This window comes from Balaenoptera borealis (assembly GCF_965194805.1).
Source record: "Balaenoptera borealis genome assembly, chromosome: 1".
Taxonomy (NCBI): domain Eukaryota; kingdom Metazoa; phylum Chordata; class Mammalia; order Artiodactyla; family Balaenopteridae; genus Balaenoptera; species Balaenoptera borealis.
The window spans coordinates 184,324,171-184,348,893 of NC_138860.1; the positions used below are offsets into that span (position 1 = coordinate 184,324,171).

The following is a 24,723-nucleotide window of genomic DNA, read 5'->3' on the forward strand; positions in this document are numbered from 1 at the left end:
ATGAATCTCCAAATGCAGAAGTTGAAGAGTCAACTCTGGCAGGTGGTAAAAAGGGATCTGAGGAGACTCTTTGCTTGATTTCTTGATTTGCTGAGCAGCCCCCTTGCTCAGTCCCTTACCAACAAGCTACACAGCTTCAGACAAGACACTCGCCACCCGTGGGCACATTTTATCTGAAAATGAGGGTGCTGAGCTGGACAATCCCTTGGGTCCCTTCCAGCTCTAAAATGCTCCATCCTGAAGGATGCCCATCCCTCGTTCTGTGCCTCCCTGCCCCCACCCTGAATTTAGGCAAAGGTAGGGTTATGTGGGGTGGGAGTGAGGGGACAGAAATCACCTCTATGAGCAGCAGGTTGACAGAAGAAATAACTTGGGAGAGCGCACCCAGATCATGGTGGGGACGCGGCATAGTTGTGCACCCAGTGGATGAGCACCTACAAGCTTAATCTCTCCAGGCTGAGCGTGGTGGGAAGTACCCATGAGGGCTGATATAGGAAGAGGTTTTCCCTCCTGTTCCTGGAAGGGCCAGGATCTCTGAGCCTCTGGCACATTCTCACCTAATTTGATAAAGGTCTCAAATGCCTGGTCTTGGGCGTGGAAGGCATGTTCTGAGGTTGCAGTGCCCTGCTCCCTGTTCTGAAAGCCTGGAACACAGCCACACTCACAAACAGGCACCCAACAAGTGAGGGTGCACTGAACGGTCCTTGACTTTTCATACTAAAGAACAGGACGCTTGGGCATAGCTGCTGCAAACACTGTCTGTTCAAACATCACCATCACTTAACTTTTGGCGTACTTTGTGTGATTCCTGACTACATTCACCTTAATTGAACACTTACCTTTGTTTGTTTCCCATATTCTTTGCCTGCACCCTGTTGGAAAAGTGTGAAGGAATGGGGGAAATGGCCCAGAAAAGTGCTGGGATACCAGCCAAGGGGAATGCTACCAGCTTGAGATTAGATTGACATCTGTCCACCCAGTAAATAAGGGTAAATGACATTGGCAGCCCCCTGGCTGGGGAGGGTATTTAATGAGGTTACTCCTGAGTTTCTAAGAGGGAAATGGGTCTAGAAAGAGTCTGGCTGTTAGTGTCTCCTGAGCATTGGGAGGAAGTCAGGCCTGAGTGGGGGGTCCCGAGCCCTCTTACCTCAACTCTCCTCTTGCTGTACCACCTGGAGATCTGGTCCGGTCTGTGGCCTGGGAAGGGGGTATACTCTTTTCTATAAATGGTCTGGGGTGTTTTCTCAGTGGCTTTGGTGAACTGAAAAAGACCAAATATTCAGGACAGTTTCTGTGATGCCCCTTCTCAAACTTCTGCTGCACCCCCTCCGCTCCCGACCATGGGCAGCTGGGCAGAAAAAGGGTAAACATGGCCCCGGGCATCCTGCTCAACACAGGCTTACCTGTGCCCCCCTCCCTTCCAGTACTTGAACAGGAGTGTGCTCAGGGACTTGGCACCCCCCCCCCCAAGAGCCCCTGGGAAAGCTGTTTTGGTGTCACCTGACCATATCTCATGGTCCGCACCTGTTTCTGTTCTCTCCTCTCTCTCCCTGCTCCTCCCTCCTGCTTGACTCCTCCCTTTCTTTTCCTCCTTTGTTCCTCACTCTTCCCAACTCTACTCTTTCTTTCCCCCATTATATCATGTTTTTGTGGTTGATTTGTTTTTGAAATTCATTGTGGTAAAATATGTATAATAAAAGGTACCATTTTAACTATTTTTAAGTGTGTGGTTCAGTGGCATTAAGTACATTCACACTGTTGTGCAACCACTACAACCCTCCATTTCCAGGACTTTTTCATCCTCTCAAACTGAAACTCTGTCCCCATTAAGCAACAACTCCCCAGTCTTCCCTCCCTCAGCCCCTGGCAACCATCATTCTACTTTCTGTCTCTGTGAATTTGGCTACTCTATGTACCTCAGATAAGTGGAAGTATACAGTATTTGTTTTTTGGTGACTGACTTATTTCACTTAGCATAGTGTTTTCAAGTTTTATCTACATGGTAACATGTGTCATAATTTTCTTTTAAAGACTGAGTAATATTCCATGGTATGTACATGCTCCATTTTGCTTATCCATTCATTCATCATTGGATTACATCTACCTTTCAGTTCCTGTGAATAATGCTGCTGAGAACATGAGTGTGCAAATATCTCTCTTCAAGATCCTGCTTTCACTCTGTTGATAGTGTTGATAGAGTTCTTTGATGCATAAAGTTTTTAATTTTGATGAAGTCCAATCTATCTATTTTTTTCTCTTGTTGCCTGTGTTTTGGGTGTCATATCCAAGAAATCACTGCTAAATTCAAGGTCATGCAGCTTTTCTTCTATGTTTTCTTCTAAGAGTTTTATAGTTTTAGGTCTTGTGTCTAGGTCTTTGATCCATTTTGAATTAATTTTTTAATATGGTGTGAGGTAAGGGTCCAACTTCATTCTTTTGCATGAGTTTGATGTTAGCTGTGCTTTGTAACAATCTATTTTAAATGGATACTAACTTGCCTTAACTCATTAATAAAAACTCCACTCCTTTACAGCTCTGCCCTCTCCCATTTTATGTTACTGATGTCACAAATTACATCTTGATATACCGTGTACGTATTAACATGGATTTATAATTATTTTTATACACTTGGGTTTTTTAACCACGTAGAAAATAGTAGAATTACAAACCAAAATTATAATAATAATGGTTTTTATATTTGTCTGTGTATTTGTCTTTACCAGAGGTCTTTATATTTTCATATGGCTTCAAGTTACTGTCTAGCATTTCTCCATTTCAACTTCAAGGACTCCCATTAGCATTTCTTGTAGGGCAGCCCTAGTGGTAATGAACTCCCTCAGCTTTTGTTTATCTGGGAATGTTTTAATTTCTCTATTTTTGAAGTAGAGTTTTGCTGGCTAAAACAGTACTCTCAGTTGATAGTGGGGTGGGGGTTTTTTGTTGTTGCTGTTTTTGAGCCCTTTAAATATACCACTCCACAGCCTTCTGACCTGCAAGGTTTCTTTTGAGAAATCTAATGATAATCTTATTAGGGCTCCCTTGTGTGTGATGATTCATTTTTCTCTTGCTTCTTTAAAGATGATCTCTTTTTCTTTGACGTTCAACAGTTTGATTATAATTGTCTCTGTGTGGGTCTCTTTGGGGATTTATTTTATTTGATCTTCATTGAGCTTCTTGGATTTGTAGATCCATATCTTTTTTTTTTTAAATGTTCATGTTCGATCACTCTCGTGGTTTTTTTTTTTTTTTTGGCTGTGTTGGGTCTTCGTTTCTGTGCGAGGGCTTTCTCTAGTTGTGGCAAGCGGGGGCCACTCTTCATCGCAGTGCGTGGGCCTCTCACTATCGCGGCCTCTCTTGTTGTGGAGCACAGGCGCCAGACGCACAGGCTCAGTAGTTGTGGCTCATGGGCCTAGTTGCTCCACGGCATGTGGGATCTTCCCAGACCAGGGCTCGAACCCTTGTCCCCTGCATTAGCAGGCAGATTCTCAACCACTGCTCCAGCAGGGAAGCCCCAGATCCATATCTTTTCTTCCAGTTTGGGAAGTTTTCAGCCATTATTTCTTCAAATAATCTCTCTGCCCCTTTCTCTCTCTCTTTTATCCCATAATCTGTATACTGGTCAGCTTGATGATGTCCCATAAGTCCTTGGGATCTGTTCACTTTTCTTATTCATTTTTCTTTTTGCTGCCTAGACTCAATAATTTCAAATGATCTGTCTTCAAGTTCTCTGATTCTTTCTTCTGCTTGTTCAAATCCACTGTTGAGTGTCTCTAGTGAATTTTTTTTCAATTTAGTTACTGTGTTTTTCAATTCCATTATTTTTGTTTGGTTCCTCTTTATAATTTCTATCTTTCATTAATATTCTCATTTTGCTTATATATTATTTTCCCAATTTCCTTTAATTCTTTGTCCATATTTTCTTTTAGATCTTTAAGCATATTTAAGACAGGTGGGGGTTTTTTTTAATTCTTTTAAATTTATTTACTTTATTTATTTATTTTTGGTGGTGTTGGGTCTCAGTTGCTGTGTGTGGGCTTTCTTTAGTTGCGTCCAGCAGGGGCTACTCTTCGTTGAGGTGCGCAAGCTTCTCATTGTGGTGGCTTCCCTTGTTGAGGAGCATGGGCTCTAGATATGCGGGCTTCAGTAGTTGTGGCACACGGGCTTAGTTGCTCCGCAGCATGTGGGATCTTCCCGGACCAAGGATCAAACCCATGTCCCCTGCATTGGCAGGTGGATTCTTAACCACTGCACCACCAGGGAAGCCCCTAAGACAGGTTTTTTTAAAGTTTTTCTCTGGTACTTCCATTGCCCGTGCTTCTTCAGGGACCATTTCTGCCACTTTATTTTCTTCCTTTGAGTGGGCCATCTTTTCCTGTTTCTTTGTATGCCTTATGATTTTTTTGTTGAACACTGAGCACTCGAAAAAAACAGTCATCTCTCCTAGTCTTTGCAGACTGGCTCCACTCAAGGAAAGTTCTCCGCTAAGTAGCAGGGCATGTTCTGAGCCTTGGAACCAGCCAGGTATGAAGGTTTAAGTTCTTCTCAGGACTTTTCTGAACATGAGCATGCATCCTCCTTAGGCCTCTGTGTGTGTGTGTGTGTGTGTGTGTGTGTGTGTGTGTGTGTGTGTGTGTGTTTGTGCGTGCATGCACATGCTTTTTATTTCCCCTGTGTTCATGGCTGCTTTAAAATGCCTTAATTATCTGAGGAGTCTCTTCCTGGCTTCTTCTCAGAGTCTTAGATGTTCTGTTGCATTCCTCTACCTATAATTTGTTGCCCCCAGACATTTGCAAGTTTGTAGTCCCCTGGCAGCTTTCATTAACTGTGACCACTGCTGCTTTTCAAGCTCTTCCTAGCCTAAAATATGAACTACCCACTTTTCCCTGTCTGATCTCTTGTGTTAGGCAGAACAGAGACCAATCCCTCAGGCAGCTTCCAGACAGGTTACAATGTTGCTCCGCTCCCTCTGGGTTCCAGGGAGGGAACTGGGAGCTGAGCCACTGCTTCCCCCACACTGCACCACACTGTGCTGGGGAGGGAATGCAGAAAGGGCAAGTAAAAATGCCACGGAATCTCCTACTATTTTGAACGTGGCTTTTTCTACTGGGCATTTGATTTTTTGCTATAGACCTTTGTTTTGCAGAGCTCCCATATAGTTGTTTCAGTTAGGCTATAGTTGCTTTTTAAGTGTTTCCATGGGAGAACAAGGAACCTGGAGCTTCTTAGTCTGCCACCTTCCTGACATCACTCCAACTCTGCTCTCTTTACGCAATCTCCTCTCGGTGTTGGACCAGTCCATAATATCCCTGGGTACTGCCTTGCCCACAGGAGCCTGAAGGGATTGGCCCTTGGATTACACACCCCTACTCCTCAAACAAAGCCAAGTGCAGTCAGAGCTAAAAATGGCCAAAAGCCACATCTGGCCAGAGGGGTGGTAAATGTTAATGTTCCCCCATGAAAACAGCCTTTTCCAGTTCTCAGAAATCACCATCAACCTTCCCCGCACTTGCATCAAAGCTGCCAATTCTATCTCACCCTCTTTCCCTTGACTATTTTCCAAGAAGACGTGAAGATGTCTAGACGTCTCTGCAGAAATTTAAGTGCGTCAGTCTTGATTGCCACGAATGAAGATATTCTATTTTAAGTAGGCCAATTCAGGCAAAGTATTTTGTGATGACCTTTAAGGTACATGGGAACACCAAAAGCCCATTTGTTCTGTTTTGAAAGTGAAAGCTGAAATGCACAGGCAGGGCAAGGTTGTGCAACAGGTGCCAGAGAGCAGCAGTTCATTCCTGGACATCAACACAAGGAGTGTCAAGCCTGCCTTGGCAGGTAACACATTCTGGGAAGGACTAGCCCAGGGAGAGCAGACATTCTTCAAATCAAGGTGCAGTGGAATTAGGGACAGGGAACATTGGATGCCTAGAAACACTCCACTGAATACAGAACTGCAAGGCACAACCATATTGACACCTGTGCTATGATGTTTTCAAGATGTAATAGGGACCTTGATGATTGCTTGAACGTAACTCCTCTATGTATAGAACAGAGTCCCTAATGCCACCTTCTTAAGATGCAGTCGCCTATGGCCCTTTGAAAATGATAATGCCTTAACTCCTCCCTCTCCCTGCCAGGTCTCCTTCTGAGCCCTCTGTCCATCTTCTCTTTTCTTACCTTCCTCCTCTCCTCCAACCAGTTTCCAGTGAGCACTCTGGTTGAATACTTGGCCTCAATCTTCCAGCTTGGAGTGGAGAACGACTGTGGACTTACTGCAGTAAGAAACTGCATGGTAAGGATTTGCCCCAAGCTTCTTTGACTTAACACAGTTTAAGGTTACGGGGGTGGGAGATGTTATGAAGTTGTTGAGTTTGGGATGCCTTTTTTTTCTTTTCATCAGTCAAAAGGAGTGGTAGTAGATGAAACTCTGCTAACTTCACAGAATAAAAGGGCCCTGAGAGTCCACTTTCAGCCTCCAGGGAGAGGTGATGTGATCTTGGATTCCCTACTGTTGACTGTCTCCATGGTGATAGACTTTGAGTATAAATACTCTCCTTAAGGGGGCAGCTGATTCTTCAGGAGCAAAATTGACACCACAAAATCAAATCAAACCAACAATCACCACAAAAGCAGGAGGCAGAAGGATCTGGTTTCTATGTCACCACCTGATAAAAGGCATCATCTTTGCTGCGTTTTTACAACTCGAACAAGTTGAGATGATCACATTCTACTACTTAATGAGTGCTGATGTGCTAGGCCCATACTGAGACTTTTACATGTACTCACTTGCTTAATCCTCAAAGCAGCCCTATGAAGCAGGTGCCAATGATTGTACCCATTTTATGGATGAGGACACTGAAGCAAAGAGGGATTAAGTAGCTGCCTCAAGTCACACATGTGGAGAGCTGGGATTTAAGTCCACTCTGATTCAGGTCTAAACCACTAGGCTCTACTCACTGCCCATCTGCCCCTTTGCCTAAGGGGCTTGAGGAAGAATCCTATCTTTGTGGTCAAACTAATAAACATTGTTCATTCAGATCATCTCCATTCATTCATTCCAGAGTCATTCTAGCAAGCATATGCCACATCCTTGGCACTGAGCTGGGGCTACAATGCATCAGTGGCTAGACCAGGGCCCCATCACTATAGAGCTCAGTTCAATGGGATAAAGACCATGATCTTGCTTATTCATTAAGCCAAAAAATCAGGAACCACCTAGATATCTACCAACAGAGAGCTGATGTGGCACATCATATAAACAAATACCCTGTAGCTGTTAAAAAATGCTGACATAGGAAGATGCCTGCAATATATGGTTAAGTTAAAGAAGCAGTACACTGTAGTCTTGCTTGCCACAAAGGAAGACATTCCATTTCAAGCAGGCAATTCAGAGAAAGTGTTTTCCAATGGCCTTTAAACAAAAATAGAGGAACTCCAGGAAATTATTTGTTCCATATTGAAATTAACTATGTGGCAGGGAAAGGGCATGGAAGATAGAGCAGAGCAAACTTCTATTTGGCAGGTACCATAGTTTGGGCAAGTCTTGAGCCAGGAAGATGGGCTATCCTTTCAATCAAAACCCAAGAGAGCTACGTGTTCTGTTTAATTCCATTTTTTTAAACTTTTTATTGTAAAATGTAACACAAACATGAAAAATTACATTAAAAATAAATGTACAGAAAAATTGAATTCTAGTAAACAGAACCCCACCAGCATGTAAGTCAAGAAATAAAACATTCCCAGCACCCCAGAAGTGTTCCCATATGCCTTCTTCCACTCCAACCTGACTTCTGTGGCAATCTCTTCCTTGATTTTCTGTATATGCTTAGCACCAAAGGATGCATTCCTAAACACTAAAGCTTAGTATTGCCTGATTGTGGATTTAAATGGAATCCTCTAGCATGTATTCATTTGAGTCTGAATTCTTTTCCTCAATATGGTTAATGTTTTTAAGAATCATCCATGTTGCACGTAGCTGTGGTTCCTAAATATTTTTGGACACAGCACATGTCTCCTAGTAGCCAGATATAGCCATTTCTCTAGGGCAGTTGTTCTCAAAATTTCTAGTCTCTTAAAAACTATTGAGGACCCAAAGGGCTTTTTAAAATGTGGATTATATTAGTGGTCTGGAGCCAGACTATACCAGTTCGTGAGAGTCAACACTACATTCTGTAGTCACGTTGGTAGCTTGAAATCAGTCATGACAGAATTTTTACACCACAGAATTACCCAACCCAATGAATTATATTATATACTACTTAGTATTTATTAATTTATAAGTAACAACAAACTTTCAATCTGTTGTAATATGTTGTTTTGTTTAAAAGAGAAAATCAGTTTCACATAGATATGTAGTTAGAAGAAAAAGAAATATTTTACTAGCCTTTGCAGTTAATCATGGATATTCTTTGCTACTACACCAAAACTCAACAAGCGGCAGTTTTTAAAGTTTAGCTGCAGTGTGGAATCTGAAACTATTCAGTGAACTCTTTGAGCTCTATTACGTTAAAATCCACTGATTGATCTTGTGCTTTGGATAGATCTTTAACCCATTTGTAAGCTTGTAACATCATGGTGGTCATTTGGAAAACATAATTTTACTGAGCAGATCTTCCAAATGTTGACATGTTTCATTATACTATATCCCCAAAAAAATCACATTTGCTAATATCCCTACTGATATCATCAGAAAAGCACCTATTAGGAAGTTGACAAGCTCACAGTGGTAGATACAGGTTTTCCAAAATTCTAGTTTTAGCTTGAAAGCTCAAAATTTTTGTCATTGGCAACAGCTACTGACCATTGTTTTCCTTGTAGTGACAGCCTTCCGTCATTCATTTTTGAGAAATCATCTGCCAAATGTTCCAATTCGAATAACCATGATTTGTCTACCAGTCGTTCTTTCAGGTAAAAATAGTGTTTCATTAAAAAAAAAAACAAAAAAAAAACCTGGGAATTCTCTGGCAGTTCAGTGGTTAGGACTCCGAGATTCCACAGCAGGGGGCCCAGGTTGATCCCTGGTCGGGGAACTAAGATCCCACAAGCTGAAAAAAAAAAAAAAAACCCAGCTAATTTCACTCACAAGCATTCTTTCTCAAGAGAACCATTGAACTTGGGCACGCAACAGCAGAACTTTCTCATGCGTCCTTCCCATTTCATCACATAGCATGTGAAAAAGACATCTGCTCAAGGGTCAAGATTTAATAAAATTAATAATTTTTACTTCTTCATCAAGGACACTCTGTGAGACTAGCAGTTTTTTTTAACATCTTTCTTGGAATATAATTGCTTTACAATGTTGTGTTAGTTTCTGCTGTATAACAAAGTGAATCAGCTATATGTATACATATATCCCCATATCCCCTCCCTCTTGCGCCTCCCTCCCACCCTCCCTATCCCACCCTTCTAGGTGGTCACAAAGCACCCAGCTGATCTCCCTGTGCTATGCAGCTGCTTCCCACTAGCTATCTATTTTACATTTGGTAGTGTGTATATGTCAATGCTACTCTCTCACTTCGCTAACACATATATATGGAATCTAAAAAAAAAGAAAAACATGGCTCCGATGAACCTAAGGGCAGGACAGGAATAAAGACGCAGACGTAGAGAATGGACTTGAGGACACGGTGTGGGGGAGGGGTGAAGGGTAAGCTGGGACGAAGTGAAACTAGCAATTTTTAAAAAAAACTGCGAGTGTGTGGTGGCGAAGAATACAAATGTTAATGGCACTGCCTTGATTTATGCACAGGCTCTGGCAGTTTTACCCACCATCACTTCTGCACTATCAGTGCAAATGTCAACAATGTGGAAAAAGGCAAATAAAATCTTAATATTACACTGTTGGTGGGAATGTAAATTGATACAGTCATTATGGAGAACAGTATGGAGGTTCCTTAAAAAACTAAAAATAGAATTACCATATAACCCAGCAATCCCACTACTGGGCATATACCCAGAGAAAACCATAACTCAAAAAGACACATGCACCCCAGTGTTCATTGCAGCACTGTTTACAATAGCCAGGACAAGGAAACAGCCTAAATCTCCATCAACAGATGAATGTATAAAGAAAATGTGGTACATATACACAATGGAATAAAAAGGAATGAAATTAGGTTATTTGTAGAGATGTGGATGGACCTAAAGACTATCATACAGAGTGAAGTAAGTCAGAAAAAGAAAAACAAGTATCATATATTAACACATATATGTGGAATCTAGAAAAATGGTACAGATGAACCTGTTTGTAAGGCAGAAATAGAGACACAGACATAGAGAACAAACATATGGACACCAAGGGGGCAAAGCGTTGGGGGATGGGATGAACTAGGAGATTGGGATTGACATATCTACACTAACTAATATGTATAAAATAGATAACTAATGAGAACCTGCTGTATAGCACAGGGAACTCTACTTCACTTCACTGTACAATAGAAACAAACACAACATTGTAAAACAACTATACCCCAATAAAAAAACAATCATACACACCAAAAAAAAGAAAAAAAGAAAATAGTGTTGACCTTGAAGATCCCCTAAAAGGAGCTTGGGGATCTCCAGGGGTCTGTGGACTATGCTTTGAAAACCTCTGCTCTTAGATACATACCTAGGAGTGGGGTTTCTGGGTCATAGGGTATGTGTGTCTTAACTTTGCTAGATAACGCCAAACTATTTTCCAAAGAGTTATATCAATTTACATCCTCCCCCAACAGTGTATGAGTGTTTGTTTACATTACTCCACACCTTCTAGTACTTTTTCATCATCCCAAACAAAAATTATGTACCCATTAACAATAACTCCTCATTCCTTCTTCCCTCAAGCCCTGGTAACCTTTATTCTACTTTTTTGTCTCTATGAATTTGCCTACTCTAGATACCTCATAGCTTATTTCAATTAACCAAATGTTTTCAAGGTTCATCCGTGTTGTAGCATATGTCAGAATTTCATTCCTTTTTATGGCTGAATAATATTCTACTGTGTATATATATACCACACTTTATCTGTTGATGGACAATTGGATTGTTTCCACCTTTTGGCTATGTGAATAATGCTGCTGTGAACATTGGTTTACAGATAGCTGTTTGAGCTACACTCTTTTGAGTATTCACCTAAGAGTGGAATCAGCACCACAAAGCTATTTTGCACAGCAACCTCACCATTTTACATTCCCACCAGCAATGCACAGGATTCCTGTTTCTTTATTTTTTGCCAACACGTTATTTTTCTTTCTTTTTCATTCTTTTTTTTTTTTTTTGTAATAGCCTATCCTAATGGGTGTGAGGTGGTATCTCATTGTAGTTTCGATTTATATTTTCCCAATGGCTAATGATATTCAGCATCTTTTCCTGTGCTTATTGGCCATTTGCATATCTTCTTTGGAGAAATGCCTATTCAAGTCCTTTACTCACTTTTTAATTGTGTGTGTGTGTGTGTGTGTTTGAGTTGTAGGAGTTCTTTATATTCTGGATATTAATCCCTTATCAGATATAAGATTTGCAAATATTTTCTCTCATTCTGGGAGTTGTCTTTTCACTCTCTTGATATCATCTATTCCTATGTAGTTTGTATTTTATGCTACTTAAATGAATTATTTTTTATTTCATTTTCTGATTCTTGCCTATATATTAAAATGCAATTAATTTTTTGAAACAATAACTTTATGTCCATCAACCTTGTTAATTATCTTATTAATTCCAATAATTTCCCTGTAGATTCTTTGAGAGTCTGCACACAGGAGTATAGCATCTGCAAATAGTACTATTTTATTTCCTCTTTTCCAATCCTAACTTGTTTTATACTTGTCTTTTGCATTGGCTAAGACCACCAGAACAATGTTGATTAAAAATGGTAGTGAGCAACTCTTGTCCTGTTCCTAATACCAAAGAAAATAAGTTTAATGTTTACCATTAAGTATGATGTTTTTGTAAATGCCATTTATTGAGTTCAAGAAGCTTCCTTCTATTCTAAATTTGCTTAGACAGTTTCTGTAAATGAATGTTTAATTTTTTGCATCTATTAAGATAATCACACACTTTCTCTCATTGAATCCATTAATGTGATAAAATGTATTGATTAATTCTGCAATGTTAAACTGATCTTACATTTCTAGTATAAACTCTAGTATATATCATCATGATACAGTATCCTTTTTCTAATATTTCTGGATTCTGCTTGCCAAATATTTTTTAGAAAAATTTTTTGCCTCTATATACATGAGTAAGATTTTCATAGCCTGCAGTTTTCATTTCCTCAGTTTTTGTGGGATTTTATTATTAAGATTAAGTTAACCTGCAAGTTTTACTGAGCTCTGCCCACCAGAGCAACAACCAGCTCTACCATCCACCAATCCCTCCCATCAGGAAACTTCCACAAGCCTCTTAGATGGCATCATCCACCAGAGGGCAGACAGGAGAAGCAAGAAGAACTACAATCCTGCAGCCTGTGGAACAAAAACCACATTCACAGAAAGATAGACAAGATGAAAATGCAGAAGGCTATGTAGCAGATGAAGGAACAAGATAAAACCCCAGAAAAACAAATAAATGAAGTGGAGATAGACAATCTTCCAGAAAAAGAATTCAGAATAATGATAGTGAAGATGATCCAGGACCTCAGAAAAAGAATGGAGGCAAAGATCGAGACGATACAAGAAATGTTTAACAAAGATCTAGAAGAATTAAGGAACAAACAAACAGAGATGAACAACACAATAATTGAAATGAAAACTACACTAGAAGGAATCAACAGCAGAATAACTGAAGCAAAAGAACGGATAAGTGACCTGGAAGACAGAATGGTGCAATTCACTGCTGTGGAACAGAATAAAGAAAAAAAAATGAAAAGAAATGAGGACAGCCTAAGAGATCTCTGAGACAACATTAAATGCAACAACATTCGCATTATAGGGGTCCCAGAGGGAGAAGAGAGAGAGAAAGGACCCGAGAAAATATTTGAAGAGATTGTAGTCGAAAACTTCCCTAACATGGGAAAGGAAATAGCCACCCAAGTCCAGGAAATGCAGAGAGTCCCATACAGGGTAAACCCAAGGAGAAATATGCTGACACATATAGTAATCAAATTGGCAAAAATTAAGACAAAGAAAAATTATTAAAAGCAGCAAGGGAAAAATGACAAATAACATACAAGGGAACTCCCATAAGGTTAACAGCTGATTTCTCAGCAGAAACTCTACAAGCCAGAAGGGAGTGGCATGATATACTTAAAGTGATGAAAGGGAAGAACCTACAACCAAGATTACTCTACCCGGCAAGGATCTCATTCAGATTTGATGGAGAAATCAAAAGCTTTACAGACAAGCAAAAGCTAAGAGAATTCAGCACCACCAAACCAGCTCTACAACAAATGCTAAAGGAACTTCTCTAAGTGGGAAACACAAGAGAAGAAAAGGACCTACAAAAACAAACCCCCCAAAATTAAGAAAATGGTAATAGGAACATACATAGTGATAATTACCTTAAATGTGAATGGATTAAATGCTCCAAACAAAAGACACAAGCTTGCTGAATGGATACAAAAACAAGACCCATATATATGCTGTCTACAAGAGACCCACTTCAGACCTAGGGACACATACAGACTGAAAGTGAGGGGATGGAAAAAGATATCCCATGCAAATGGAAATCAAAAGAAAGCTGGAGTAGCAATACTCATATCAGATAAAATAGACTTTAAAATAAAGAATGTTACAAGAGACAAGGAAGGACACTACATAATGATCAAGGGATCAATCCAAGAAGAAGATATAACAATTGTAAATATATATGCACCCAACATAGGAGCACCTCAATACATAAGGTAACTGCTAACAGCTCTAAAAGAGGAAATCGACAGTAACACAATAATAGTGGGGGACGTTAACACCTCACTTACACCAATGGACAGATCATCCAAACAGAAAATTAATAAGGAAACACAAGTTTTAAATGACACAATAGACCAGATAGATTTAATTGATATTTATAGGACATTCCATCCAAAAACAGTAGATTACACTTTCTTCTCAAGTCCGCATGGAACATTCTCCAGAATAGATCACATCTTGGGTCACAAATCAAGCCTCAGTAAATTTAAGCAAATTGAAATCATACCAAACATCTTTTCTGACTACAATGCTATGAGATTAGAAATCAATTACAGGGAAAAAAAGTAAAAAACACAAACACATGGAGGCTAAACAATACGTTACTAAATAACCAAGAGATCACTGAAGGAATCAAAGAGGAAATAAAAAAATACCTACAGACAAATGACAATGAAAACACGACGATCCAAAACCTATGGGATGCAGCAAAAGCAGTTCTAAGAGGGAAGTTTATAGCAGTACAAGCCTATTCCAAGAAACAAGAAAAATCTCAAATAAACAATCTAACGTTACACCTAAAGGAACTAGAGAAAGAAGAACAAACAAAACCCAAAGTTAGCAGAAGGAAAGAAATCATAAAGATCAGAGCAGAAATAAATGAAATAGAAACAAAGAAAACAATAGCAAAGATCAATAAAACTAAAAGGTGGTTCTTTGAGAAGTTAAACAAAATTGATAAACCATTAGCCAGACTCATCAAGAAAAAGAGGGAGAGGACTCAAATCAATAAAATTAGAAATGAAAAAGGAGAAGTTACAACAGACACCGCAGAAATACAAAGCATCCTAAGAGACTACTACAGGTAACTCTATGCCAATAAAATGGACAATCTGGAAGAAATGGACAAATTCTTAGAAAGCTATAACCTTCCAAGACTGAACCAGGAAGAAATAGAAAATAAGAACAGACCAGTCACAAGTAATGAAATTGAAACTATGATTAAAAATCTTCCAACAAACAAAAGTCCAGGACCAGATGGCTTCACAGGTGAATTCTATCAAACATTTAGAGAAGAGCTAACACCCATCCTTCTCAAACTCTTCCAAAAAATTGCAGAGGAAGGAACACTCCCAAACTCCTTCTATGAGGCCACCATCACCCTGATACCAACACGAGACAAAGACACTACAAAAAAAAGAAAATTACAGACCAATATCACTGATGAATATAGATGCAAAAATCCTCAACAAAATACTAGCAAACAGAATCCAACAACACATTAAAAGGATCATACACCATGATCAAGTGGGATTTATCGCAGGGATGCAAGGATTCTTCAATATACGCAAATCAATCAATGTGATACACCATATTAACAAATTAAAGAATAAAAACCATATGATCATCTCAACAGATGCAGAAAAAACTTGACAAAATTTAACATCCATTTATGATAAAAAAAATTATCTCCAGAAAGTGGGCATAGAGGGTACCTAACTCAACTTAATAAAGGCCATATATGACAAACCCACAGCAAACATCATTCTCAATGGTGTAAAACTGAAAGCATTTCCTCTAAGATCAGGAACAAGACAAGGATGTCCACTCTCACCACTATTATTCAACATAGTTTTGGAAGTCCTAGCCACGGCAATCAGAGAAGAAAAAGAAATAAAAGGAATACAAATTGGAAAAGAAGAAGTAAAACTGTCACTGTTTGCAGATGACATGATACTATACATAGAGAATCCTAAAGATGCCACTGGAAAACTACTAGAGCTAAACAATGAATTTGGTAAAGTTGCAGGATACAAAATTAATGCACAGAAATCCCTTGCATTCCTATACACTAATGAGGAAAAATCTGAAAGAGAAATTAAGGAAACACTCCCATTTACCCTTGCAACAAAAAGAATACCTAGGAATAAACCTCCCTAGGGAGACAAAAGATCTGTATGCAGAAAACTATAAAACACTGATGAAAGAAATTAAAGATGATACCAACAGATGGAGAGATATACCATGTTCTTGGATTGGAAGAATCAATATTGTGAAAATGACTCTACTACCCAAAGGAATCTACAGATTCAACGCAATCCCTATCAAATTACCAATGGCATTTTTTACAGAACTAGAACAAAAAATCTTAAAATTTGTATGGAGACACAAAAGACCCCGAATATCCAAAGCAGTCGTGAGGCAAAAAGACGGAGCTGGAGGAATCAGACTCCCTGACTTCAGACTATACTACAAAGCTACAGTAATCAAGACAATACGGTACTGGCCCAAAAACAGAAATATAGATCAATGGAACAGGATAGAAAGCCCAGAGATAAACCCACGCACCTATGGTCAACTAATCTATGACAAAGGAGGCAAGAATATACAATGGAGAAAAGACAGAGTCTTCAATAAGTGGTGCTGGGAAAACTGGACAGCTACATGTAAAAGAATGAAATTAGAACACTCCTTACCACGATATACAAAAATAAACTCAAAATGGATTAGAGACCTAAATGTAAGACCAGACACTATAATACTCTTAGAGGAAAACATAGGAAGAACCCTCTTTGACATAAATCACAGCAAGATCTTTTTTGATCCACCTCCTAGAGTAATGGAAATAAAAACAAAAATAAACAAATGGGACCTAATGAAACTTAAAAGCTTTTGCACAGCAAAGGAAACCATAAACAAGACAAAAAGACAACCCTCAGAATGGGAGAAAATATTTGCAAACGAATCATCCGACAAAGGATTAATCTCCAAAATATATAAACAGCTCATGCAGCTCAATATTAAAGAAACAAACACCCCAATCCAAAAATGGGCAAAAGACCTAAATACACATTTCTCCAAAGAAGACATACAGATGGCCACGAAGCACATGAAAAGATGCTCAACATCACTAATTATTAGAGAAATGCAAATCAAAACTACAATGAGGTATCACCTCACAACAATTAGAATGGGCATCATCAGAAAATCTACAAACAACAAATGCTGGAGAGGGTGTGGAGAAAAGGGAACCCTCTTGCACTGTTGGTGGGAATGTAAATTGATACAGCCACTATGGAGAACAGTATGGAGGTTCCTTAAAGAACTAACAATAGAATTACCATATGACCCAGCAATACCACTACCGGCCATATACCCAGAGAAAACCATAATTCAAAAAGACACATGCACTCCAATGTTCATTGCAGCACTATTTACAATAGCCAGGCCATGGAAGCAACCTAAATGCCCATAGACAGACGAATGGATAAAGAAGAAGTGGTACATATATACAATGAAATATTACTCAGCCATAAGAAGGAACGAAATTGGGTCATTTGTAGAGACATGGATGCATCTAGAGACCGTCATACTGAGTGAAGTAAGTCAGAAAGAGAAAAACAAATATCGTATATTAACACATATATGTGGAACCTAGAAAATGATACAGATGTACCTGTTTGCAGAGCAGAAATTGAGACACAGAAGTAGAGAACAAACGTATGGACACCAAGGGGGGAAAGTGGCGGGTGGGTGGGGGTTGTGGTGTGATGAATTGGGAGATTGGGATTGACATGTATACACTGTTGTGTATAAAATGGATGACTAATAAGAAAATATATAAATAAAAATTTTTTTAATTTTTAAAAGATTAAGTTAAGCTCATAGAAAGAATATGCCCACTTTTTATGTTCTCCAGGAAAGTTTACATAAGATTAAAGTATTTCATCCCTGAATATTAAATAAGTCAAGGTATCAAGGCCAGGAGATTTGTCTTTTGTTTATCTTTGTTTTAAGGCTTTTCATTGTAGACTTAATATCTTTTATTAGTTACAAAACTATTCAGATTTTTCTCTTTCCTTTTGTGTCAGTTTGGTGAGTTGTATTTTTCTAGGAATTTACACATTGCATCTAAATTTCAAATTTGGGGTCATACGTTGTTCATAATGTCCTCTTATCATCTTTTTAATATCTTTAAGATCTGTGCTGAAGTCCCTTTTTATTCCTAGTATTTACTCTTTGTGCTTCTTCCTTTTCTTCTTTATTGGTCTCATCAGATATTGATCAATTTTATCAGTCTTTTTAGAGAACCAAAATGTGGCATTTTGATCACCTCTATTGTGTCAATATTTTATGGTTTAAGGATTTTGCCCAAAATATATTTAAAAAGTTTATAAAGATAAGTATGTTGAAAAGTATAAAATACTTTTTAATACTTAATCATTCAATCATCTTAGGAAATTCTCAGCATAGCTATTTTATCTACATAATAAACAGAGCTATTTTACAGTGGCTTCCTTTTTCTTTTTTTAACCGTTGTTTCTGTGGGTTTCTGTTGCTAGCTCTTCTCTTCTTGTATGCCTGGTATCTGAAAAACTAAATGGTAAGGTCTAGGATGATATTATCTTCCCTCAGAGATGATTGTCACTTGCTTTTCCAGTCACCTGTGCATGTTAGAAACTGGGGATCACTTTAATCCAGTTTAGGAGCAGACACTTTTGGTCATTGAATAATCACAATACTGTGTGCTCAGCACCACACTGGAGGAGCTACAGCAGACTCTGTGCCCATAGGACGAGGGTCTAGTTCCAGAGAAGGTGGCACCCTTCTATGGTGAGACCTCAAAGATGGATAATGAATTGACTTCTCTTCTCCTGGTCTAGTACATCCCAGAAATACTTCTTAAAGGTGGGCAATCAGCTTTGGGTTATTGCACAAGGAATGGGATGGGGTGGGGGGTTGCTGGGTACTCAGACAAACTTGGCTTCCACTTCCAGTCCCACCTCTTACCAGCTGTTTCACTTTGGCCAAGTTCCTGGGTCAAGCCAGCCTTGGTTTCCTAATCTGTAAATTGGGAGTAAACATCATGTACTTCATAAGAGAAGATTATGAGAATTCAGTGAAATGTCACCTACAGAGCACTTCGTAAAATGCCTATCACATATAAGGGATCAATAAATGTTCAACCCTCTCTTCCTTTTGTGCCTAAACCAAGCTTATTTTAGTAACAAAATCCATTCCTTTCCCTATATTAGAGGAGTAAATTTGGGAAATTGGGGCAGAAATATCCCAAAGGGAACAATTCTAGATTCTCTTTGAAGAGGGGATTCCTGAACACAAAAGCAGCTTGTTATCCCCATCAGAGGATATGCTGTGAGTCTGATAACCAGCACCTCTGTAACGGTATCTGTTGAACAGCAGATGCCTAATCACAACTTACATCGATTCAGCCTGCTTTACACAAACACCCCTATGCATTCAATACGATTATCCCCATTTCAAGGCAAGAAAACTGAGGGACTAGGAGGTTAAGTAAATATTGGGCCTCTAATTGATTCCAGACCATGTGTCCTCCATCACTCTGCCTCCCGGAAGCGGCTTTGCAGAAGCGGCTTTGCACAAGCAGCAATAACAAACCCAGAATGTGTCTCTTCAACTTAAAATTAAAACTGTTCTATCCTTTGGTGATGACATAGCAGGGAGTTGTTTCACTGTAAGGAGGTCAGACCCTTGTCGGGTTTTTCCTACGATAAGTGCTTTGAAAACCGAGCCCCAGGCACTGCCTTAATTGATTCAACCTTGCACAGCAATTTGCAAGAAACCAGCTGCAATGTTGGGGCAGGGGTGTTCTAGCCAAGAGCAAGCCTTGGCAACCTGGGAACGAGGAGCCAATCTGCTGACTCTGGCATCCTTTGCTTTGTTAGATGGAGACAAGGATGTTAGAGGCAACACACCAGTAATATTGCAGCCTGCCCAAACTCCTCAAATGATTCTTGCAAAGGTTCATTTAAGAAATTTTCCCTTTCAAATACAGACCTGCCAGCCAACTCCATCCCACTCGACCAGTTGTCAAGCCAATCAATTTTCTTTTTGCCTTTGGGATTGGTGGTTACGATACAACTACTTCCCCCAAAGCTGAGACCTGCTAGGAAAAAAAGGGAATGGGACAGGCTTCTTTGTAGCATCTATCAACACATAAAATTGTGCAGGGTCAAAAGTCCTTCTTGAATCTATCACAGAGAATCACAAGTGCAGAAGGGGGCATGTGCAGAAATGTTCACTACAGACTTGTTTGTGAAAAACTGGAAAGAGACTAAATGTGTCCACCACTAGGGAATGGCTAAGAACTGTAATATGCCATACCATGGAATACCATGCAGTAGCTAAAAAGAGCAAGATATATCTATGTTGTTTACTAGGCTAGATTTCTAAGATACGTTGTTGAGTGGAAAAAATCTCAAGTGGCACAACATGTACAGAATAGTATCTGTTATATACAATATATGTCAAAGTCATCCCACAAAATAATCCTCTATATTTTTTGTGGGTACATATCTGCATATGTGAAAGCATAGAAACAGGTTTTGAAGGGTTGGAAAACCTACCCTCCACCCCCTAAAAAAGGTAATAGTGGATGAATCCAGATAAAAAGGAATAGAGTTGAGGGAGGGTGGTAAAAAGACACTTCAGCCTTATGTCTAAAAGGAGAATTTTTTTTAAAAGGGAATTCCCTGGTGGTCCAGTGGTTGGGGCTCTGTGCTTTCACTGTTGAGGACGCATGTTCTCTCCTTGGTCTGGGAAGTAAGATCCCGCAAGCCACGTGGCACGGCCAAAATAAATAAATAAATAAAAGGAGAATATATTTGTGTATCACTTACATAATACAAAATTAATTTTTAAGGTAGAATGGAAATGAAAATATTATGAATGAGAGTGTGGAAAGCTGTAATATTGTCCAAAAGTAACTGTCGCCCCTCTCCGGGGAGGATTACGCTTCCCTGTTCTGTCAGCATCAAGCTTGGTCATAGGACTTGCTCTGGCCAAGGAAAGGTGAACAGAAAAGGTGAGCATCACCTCTGAGCAGAAGCTTGGGGAGCCAGTGTGTGATTTACCATGTTCTTTTTCCCTCTGCCATGAGACTGGAGATATTTCAAATAGAGCCTGTATCCAGGAGTAGACGAATGTGGAGCAGAGCTGTCGCTGACCTTTGAGGGTCATGTAATAGGTAATTGAGCAGGAAATAGACCTTTACTGTCATAAGCCCTGAGACTGTGGGGCCATTTGTCACTGCAGTGGAGCCTAACCTGTACTAGGACAGGAGGAGAGAGCAGGCAGGCACTCTGGAGCAGAGGATGCAGGGGTAAAGGGAGACAAGGTCTGGGGTCAGACAGTCAAGGAGTTCCTGGGTGGGGGTGAGGAGTACCCTGGGGAGGACACAGTTTTTTTCTACTTTGCCCTGAGATCTTCTCCTCGATTGCCTTCTGACAAAAGAAAGCAATCTGGGATGCAGCACATTATTTTCTATCTGATGGCACTTGCCCTGGGCTAACTGGCAGATCTTTCCAGCGAAAGTCCTGGGAACTTACTGAGAAAACACTCCTGGAGCACCTGGGCTTAAAGGTATGGGGGTGTCCGTCTCTCCTGAGCCGTATTAGTGGGGCACATCAGTTGTGCATTCCTGGAGTGGGCTACAGTTACCAATTCCAAAGCCATTCAGACTTAGAGAAAACTACAGTCAAGGAAGCAAAACAAACAAACAAAAATGATGGCAAAAAGACTTGACGCTATCAATCTAGTTCAGATCAGAGGGAGGCTGACACCCAGCTGGATGGGAAATGACTCACATAAGGTCATGTGGCTCAGTCGTGTCTCTCATTTTATTCTGAATGATAGGAAAGAAAAAAGCTAATGGACCGTGGGGCTCAGCAAGAAAGGTTTGTTGTCAGACAGACCAGGGCTGCAATGCTCAGTGCCCGGCCAACTACACAGCCTTGGGTAAACTACTGAATCAGCTGGCCTTGAGCCTGACTGGAAAGGGTCAGGAAATGAGTATTGTTATTAATGTCTCTGGGCCTCAGTTTCCTCATCTGTAAAGTGGGCTTAAGAATACCCACTTTGGGGGAGGGTGGGATGAATTGGGAGATTGGGATTGACATATGTACACTAATATGTATAAAATAGATAAATAATTTTTAAAAGAGAAAGAATACCCACTTTGTAGAATTCATGTGAGGCACACATGGCGGGGAGGGCGGGGGGGCGGTATAGCTGGTGTATTAAATTAAGACTATGCAGATGATGACCTGATGAATGAGGGGGCACAAGCCACCCACACAGGGTCAGCAGGGAGCTCCCCCGCCCCGCATCTGAACTCCTGCTCTGGGGAAGCAAAAACCCATGGGTCATTTCAACTGAAGGTGCTGTTTCAATACACTCACACAAAGGAGGTAAAGTAACAGGATTTATTATTATTAATGAGCAGTGGGGAGAGCAGTCCTCTGTTCCAGGTCATGAGTGAGCAGGATACGGCCAGCAGGGCAGCAAGCAAGCACCTGTTCCTTCTAAGGTGACTGGGGTGGAGGTCACTAACTTTTCACAGGCTCAACTCTAAGTGGTTATTTTAAAAGGTGACCAGAGCAAAGCAAAGCAGGAAACTGTGGTAGGAATCCTAAGCTCGGGTCTTTATCAAGATGTCCAGACTCTGGATGTGAGCAGGGCTGTCGTACTATAAAATGCTTAGGCAGAAACCCAGCACATCTGTTTCTCACAACGAGGTGGTAGATTTAAACAGCCCAGTATGGCACCTAGCATGCAGCTGGCTCTCAGTGAACGTTTATTCCTATCCCTTTTCCATTCCCTGAGCCTCACGACGGGCTGCAGGAAGGATAGCAATGAATCGGTAAAGGAGAAGAGATGAGCACTGGGTCTCCAGATCAAACCAGCCATTGGGGGCGAAAGTGCTTTATCTCTCCCATGATCTGCAGAAGGAAGCAGCTTCAGAAATGAGCCCACCCAACAGTTCTTCCAGACACTAAAGTGTAACCCACTCATCTCCACTGGGCACCATCTTCCTGTGGCTCACCCACTCCTCACCACCCCACTGAAGAAGAGCTGACCACCCAAATTTCCAGAAGGCCAGCTCATGTCCCTCTACCTATCTCCAGAGGCAGGGGTGAATCAAGACAACAATCCAGGAGGGGAGCCTACCCAGACTCAACTCGGAGGCCTGTCTCAGAAGGGACAGTGCTCCCCAACAGCTGAGTGGCCACCAAAATATGTGCTTTCAGTGAGTGGTTCCTATTTCTCCAACAAAGCCGGTCTTCCTGCTGTGAATGGACCAAGAAGCCACCCAATGGGATTCCTCTCTGTCCCATGTTTCAGCATGAACTTTCAACTGAAAGCAAGGTAAGGGCAAACATGGGGTCCTTTGTGCAGTAGACTTGGATATTGGCCTATAAAAGCCACTGGCCAACCAGGAGCAGAGCCTCCTGAAGGCCAGATGGGACCAGCATGAGCGCCTGGGCCATCCCTTCCAAAGGAATTTTTATTCCTAAGTGGCAGGTGGTCAACTTGCCCAGTGGTCCTTGACATCTCTTGCCACTTCCAAGGACCTTGACTCAGGCTTCAATTTAGCTTGTATAGTGGAGTAAGTGTTAATGTGAGGGAGTACTCACTCCATCCTCCATGCCCATCCAAGCACCAGGTGGAGCTGACCCCACCTTCCACCCCAGGGATGGCATGGGACTTGGGGCTAGTCAGTCATAACATTCCATCCTCTTGGTTTTAGCAACTAGATACACCACTCAGAAAGCCAAGAAAGCCATCGAGTTGCAATGTGATTTCCACTGGGACTGCTGAGAATTAGGCAAGTTCATAATAATCGATTTGACTCTGGGAGAATACAAGCATGGAGGTACTCAGGGCCACAGTATAGAGAGAGGAAGGTGAAGTACACACAGAAGAGCATAGACTAGAGAAAAGAAGAGAAGGCAGCTGGTGACACTGTTTGAGTTCCTGGATCAAACCATGCCTGATTTATCCCTGGAATTTGTAGCTACATTAGCCAATACATTCTCTCTTTGATTTAGGCCAGTTTGAGTTGGTTCTGTGTCTTAAAACAGATACAGTTCTCACTAACACGTCTTCAGTTCTTTGGGCCCTCCTTTGATTTCCACTGTGGACATGGTTGAGTTTGGTCAGACTTTGTCTTCATGGGTCTCTGACTCGGGACTCAGCTTCCCTCTGGACTCTGGTCCTCGAACATGTTGCTTCCGGGGCCTTGGTTGGAAGCCTGACTTTGACTCCAAGATTTCCAGAGCTCCGTCAGTCAGGTGGCTCCAGTCTTCATCTGCCACTAGGTGTCCACCATCATGGAAAACCTAACCCAATCCGTCTTCACTCTTCCAGCCCAGCAGTTGAGACTCTGAGCTCAGAGGCAGAGGAACGGCGGGAGAAGCGTCACCACGTACCCAGAGGAAGCGGGTGAGACCAGTTTCTTCACGTCCACCCAGCACTAGGACATCAGAGCCCTGCCCTCTGAGCCAGATTGGATGAGGCCCATGAGACTGCACATGATGTTCCTGGGTTATTCCAAGGCCCAGCCAACTAGACACTCCTGTTGCCCACAGCCTGGTCAGCCTGAGCCACCTGAACTCTCCCTCGGGGAGGCCATGAGCAGTCTTTATATGCCCATTCACTCTTGCAAATGGTCACTGAAGAATGTCAGCTCAAATTTTCCCTACAGTGAACATGGCTAGACAGCCCCACCCTCCTCCCAAACCTGTCTCTTCTACTGCTCTCCTTCTAGATATCAGAAACATGCATTCTAGGATTCTAGAACCTGAAGCAAGAGGAGATGGCATCCTCAACACTCTCCCCAGCCCTACTCAGCACCCTACATCAGCAACAAGGAGCCCCAATGGGAACTGGATGATGGCGGAATTCACACTCTTGCAACTGCAGCAGGAAGGAAAGATGGTCACAACTCTTTTATAAAATGGACCGCAGCATTCAGAATCCTCGTGGAGCAGGGCAAGTACAAGCAGCCCACATCAAGGGTGACAAACACCCCGTGAAAACCATCCTCCATGTGGTGCCAAGTCACTGGGACTCCCAGGTCCTA

General features: G+C 41.0%; 2 protein-coding genes across 3 annotated transcripts in view; both read right to left on the reverse strand.

Annotated features, from left to right (window-relative positions):
- CFAP107 (cilia and flagella associated protein 107) overlaps positions 1-24,723 on the reverse strand; it is a 100,372-nt gene that overhangs the window by 6,766 nt on the left and 68,883 nt on the right. Inside the window, exons 2-3 of one of the 2 annotated variants that reach the window (XM_082382494.1) lie at positions 6,175-9,266; positions 1,148-1,261 (exon numbers count right to left, since the gene is read on the reverse strand). In XM_082382494.1, coding sequence (XP_082238620.1) covers positions 1,148-1,261; positions 6,175-6,288 — 228 coding nt within the window. In that variant the 5' untranslated portion in view covers positions 6,289-9,266. Of the gene's footprint in view, positions 1-1,147; positions 1,262-6,174; positions 10,090-24,723 lie in introns of those variants that run through there. The other variant, XM_082382495.1, reaches the window with a different exon arrangement.
- The window catches only part of AADACL3 (arylacetamide deacetylase like 3), a 30,337-nt gene continuing 23,585 nt past the window's right edge, over positions 17,972-24,723 (reverse strand). The window contains 1 exon segment of the mRNA XM_082382588.1: positions 17,972-24,720. Coding sequence (XP_082238714.1) covers positions 24,580-24,720 — 141 coding nt within the window. The 3' untranslated portion in view covers positions 17,972-24,579.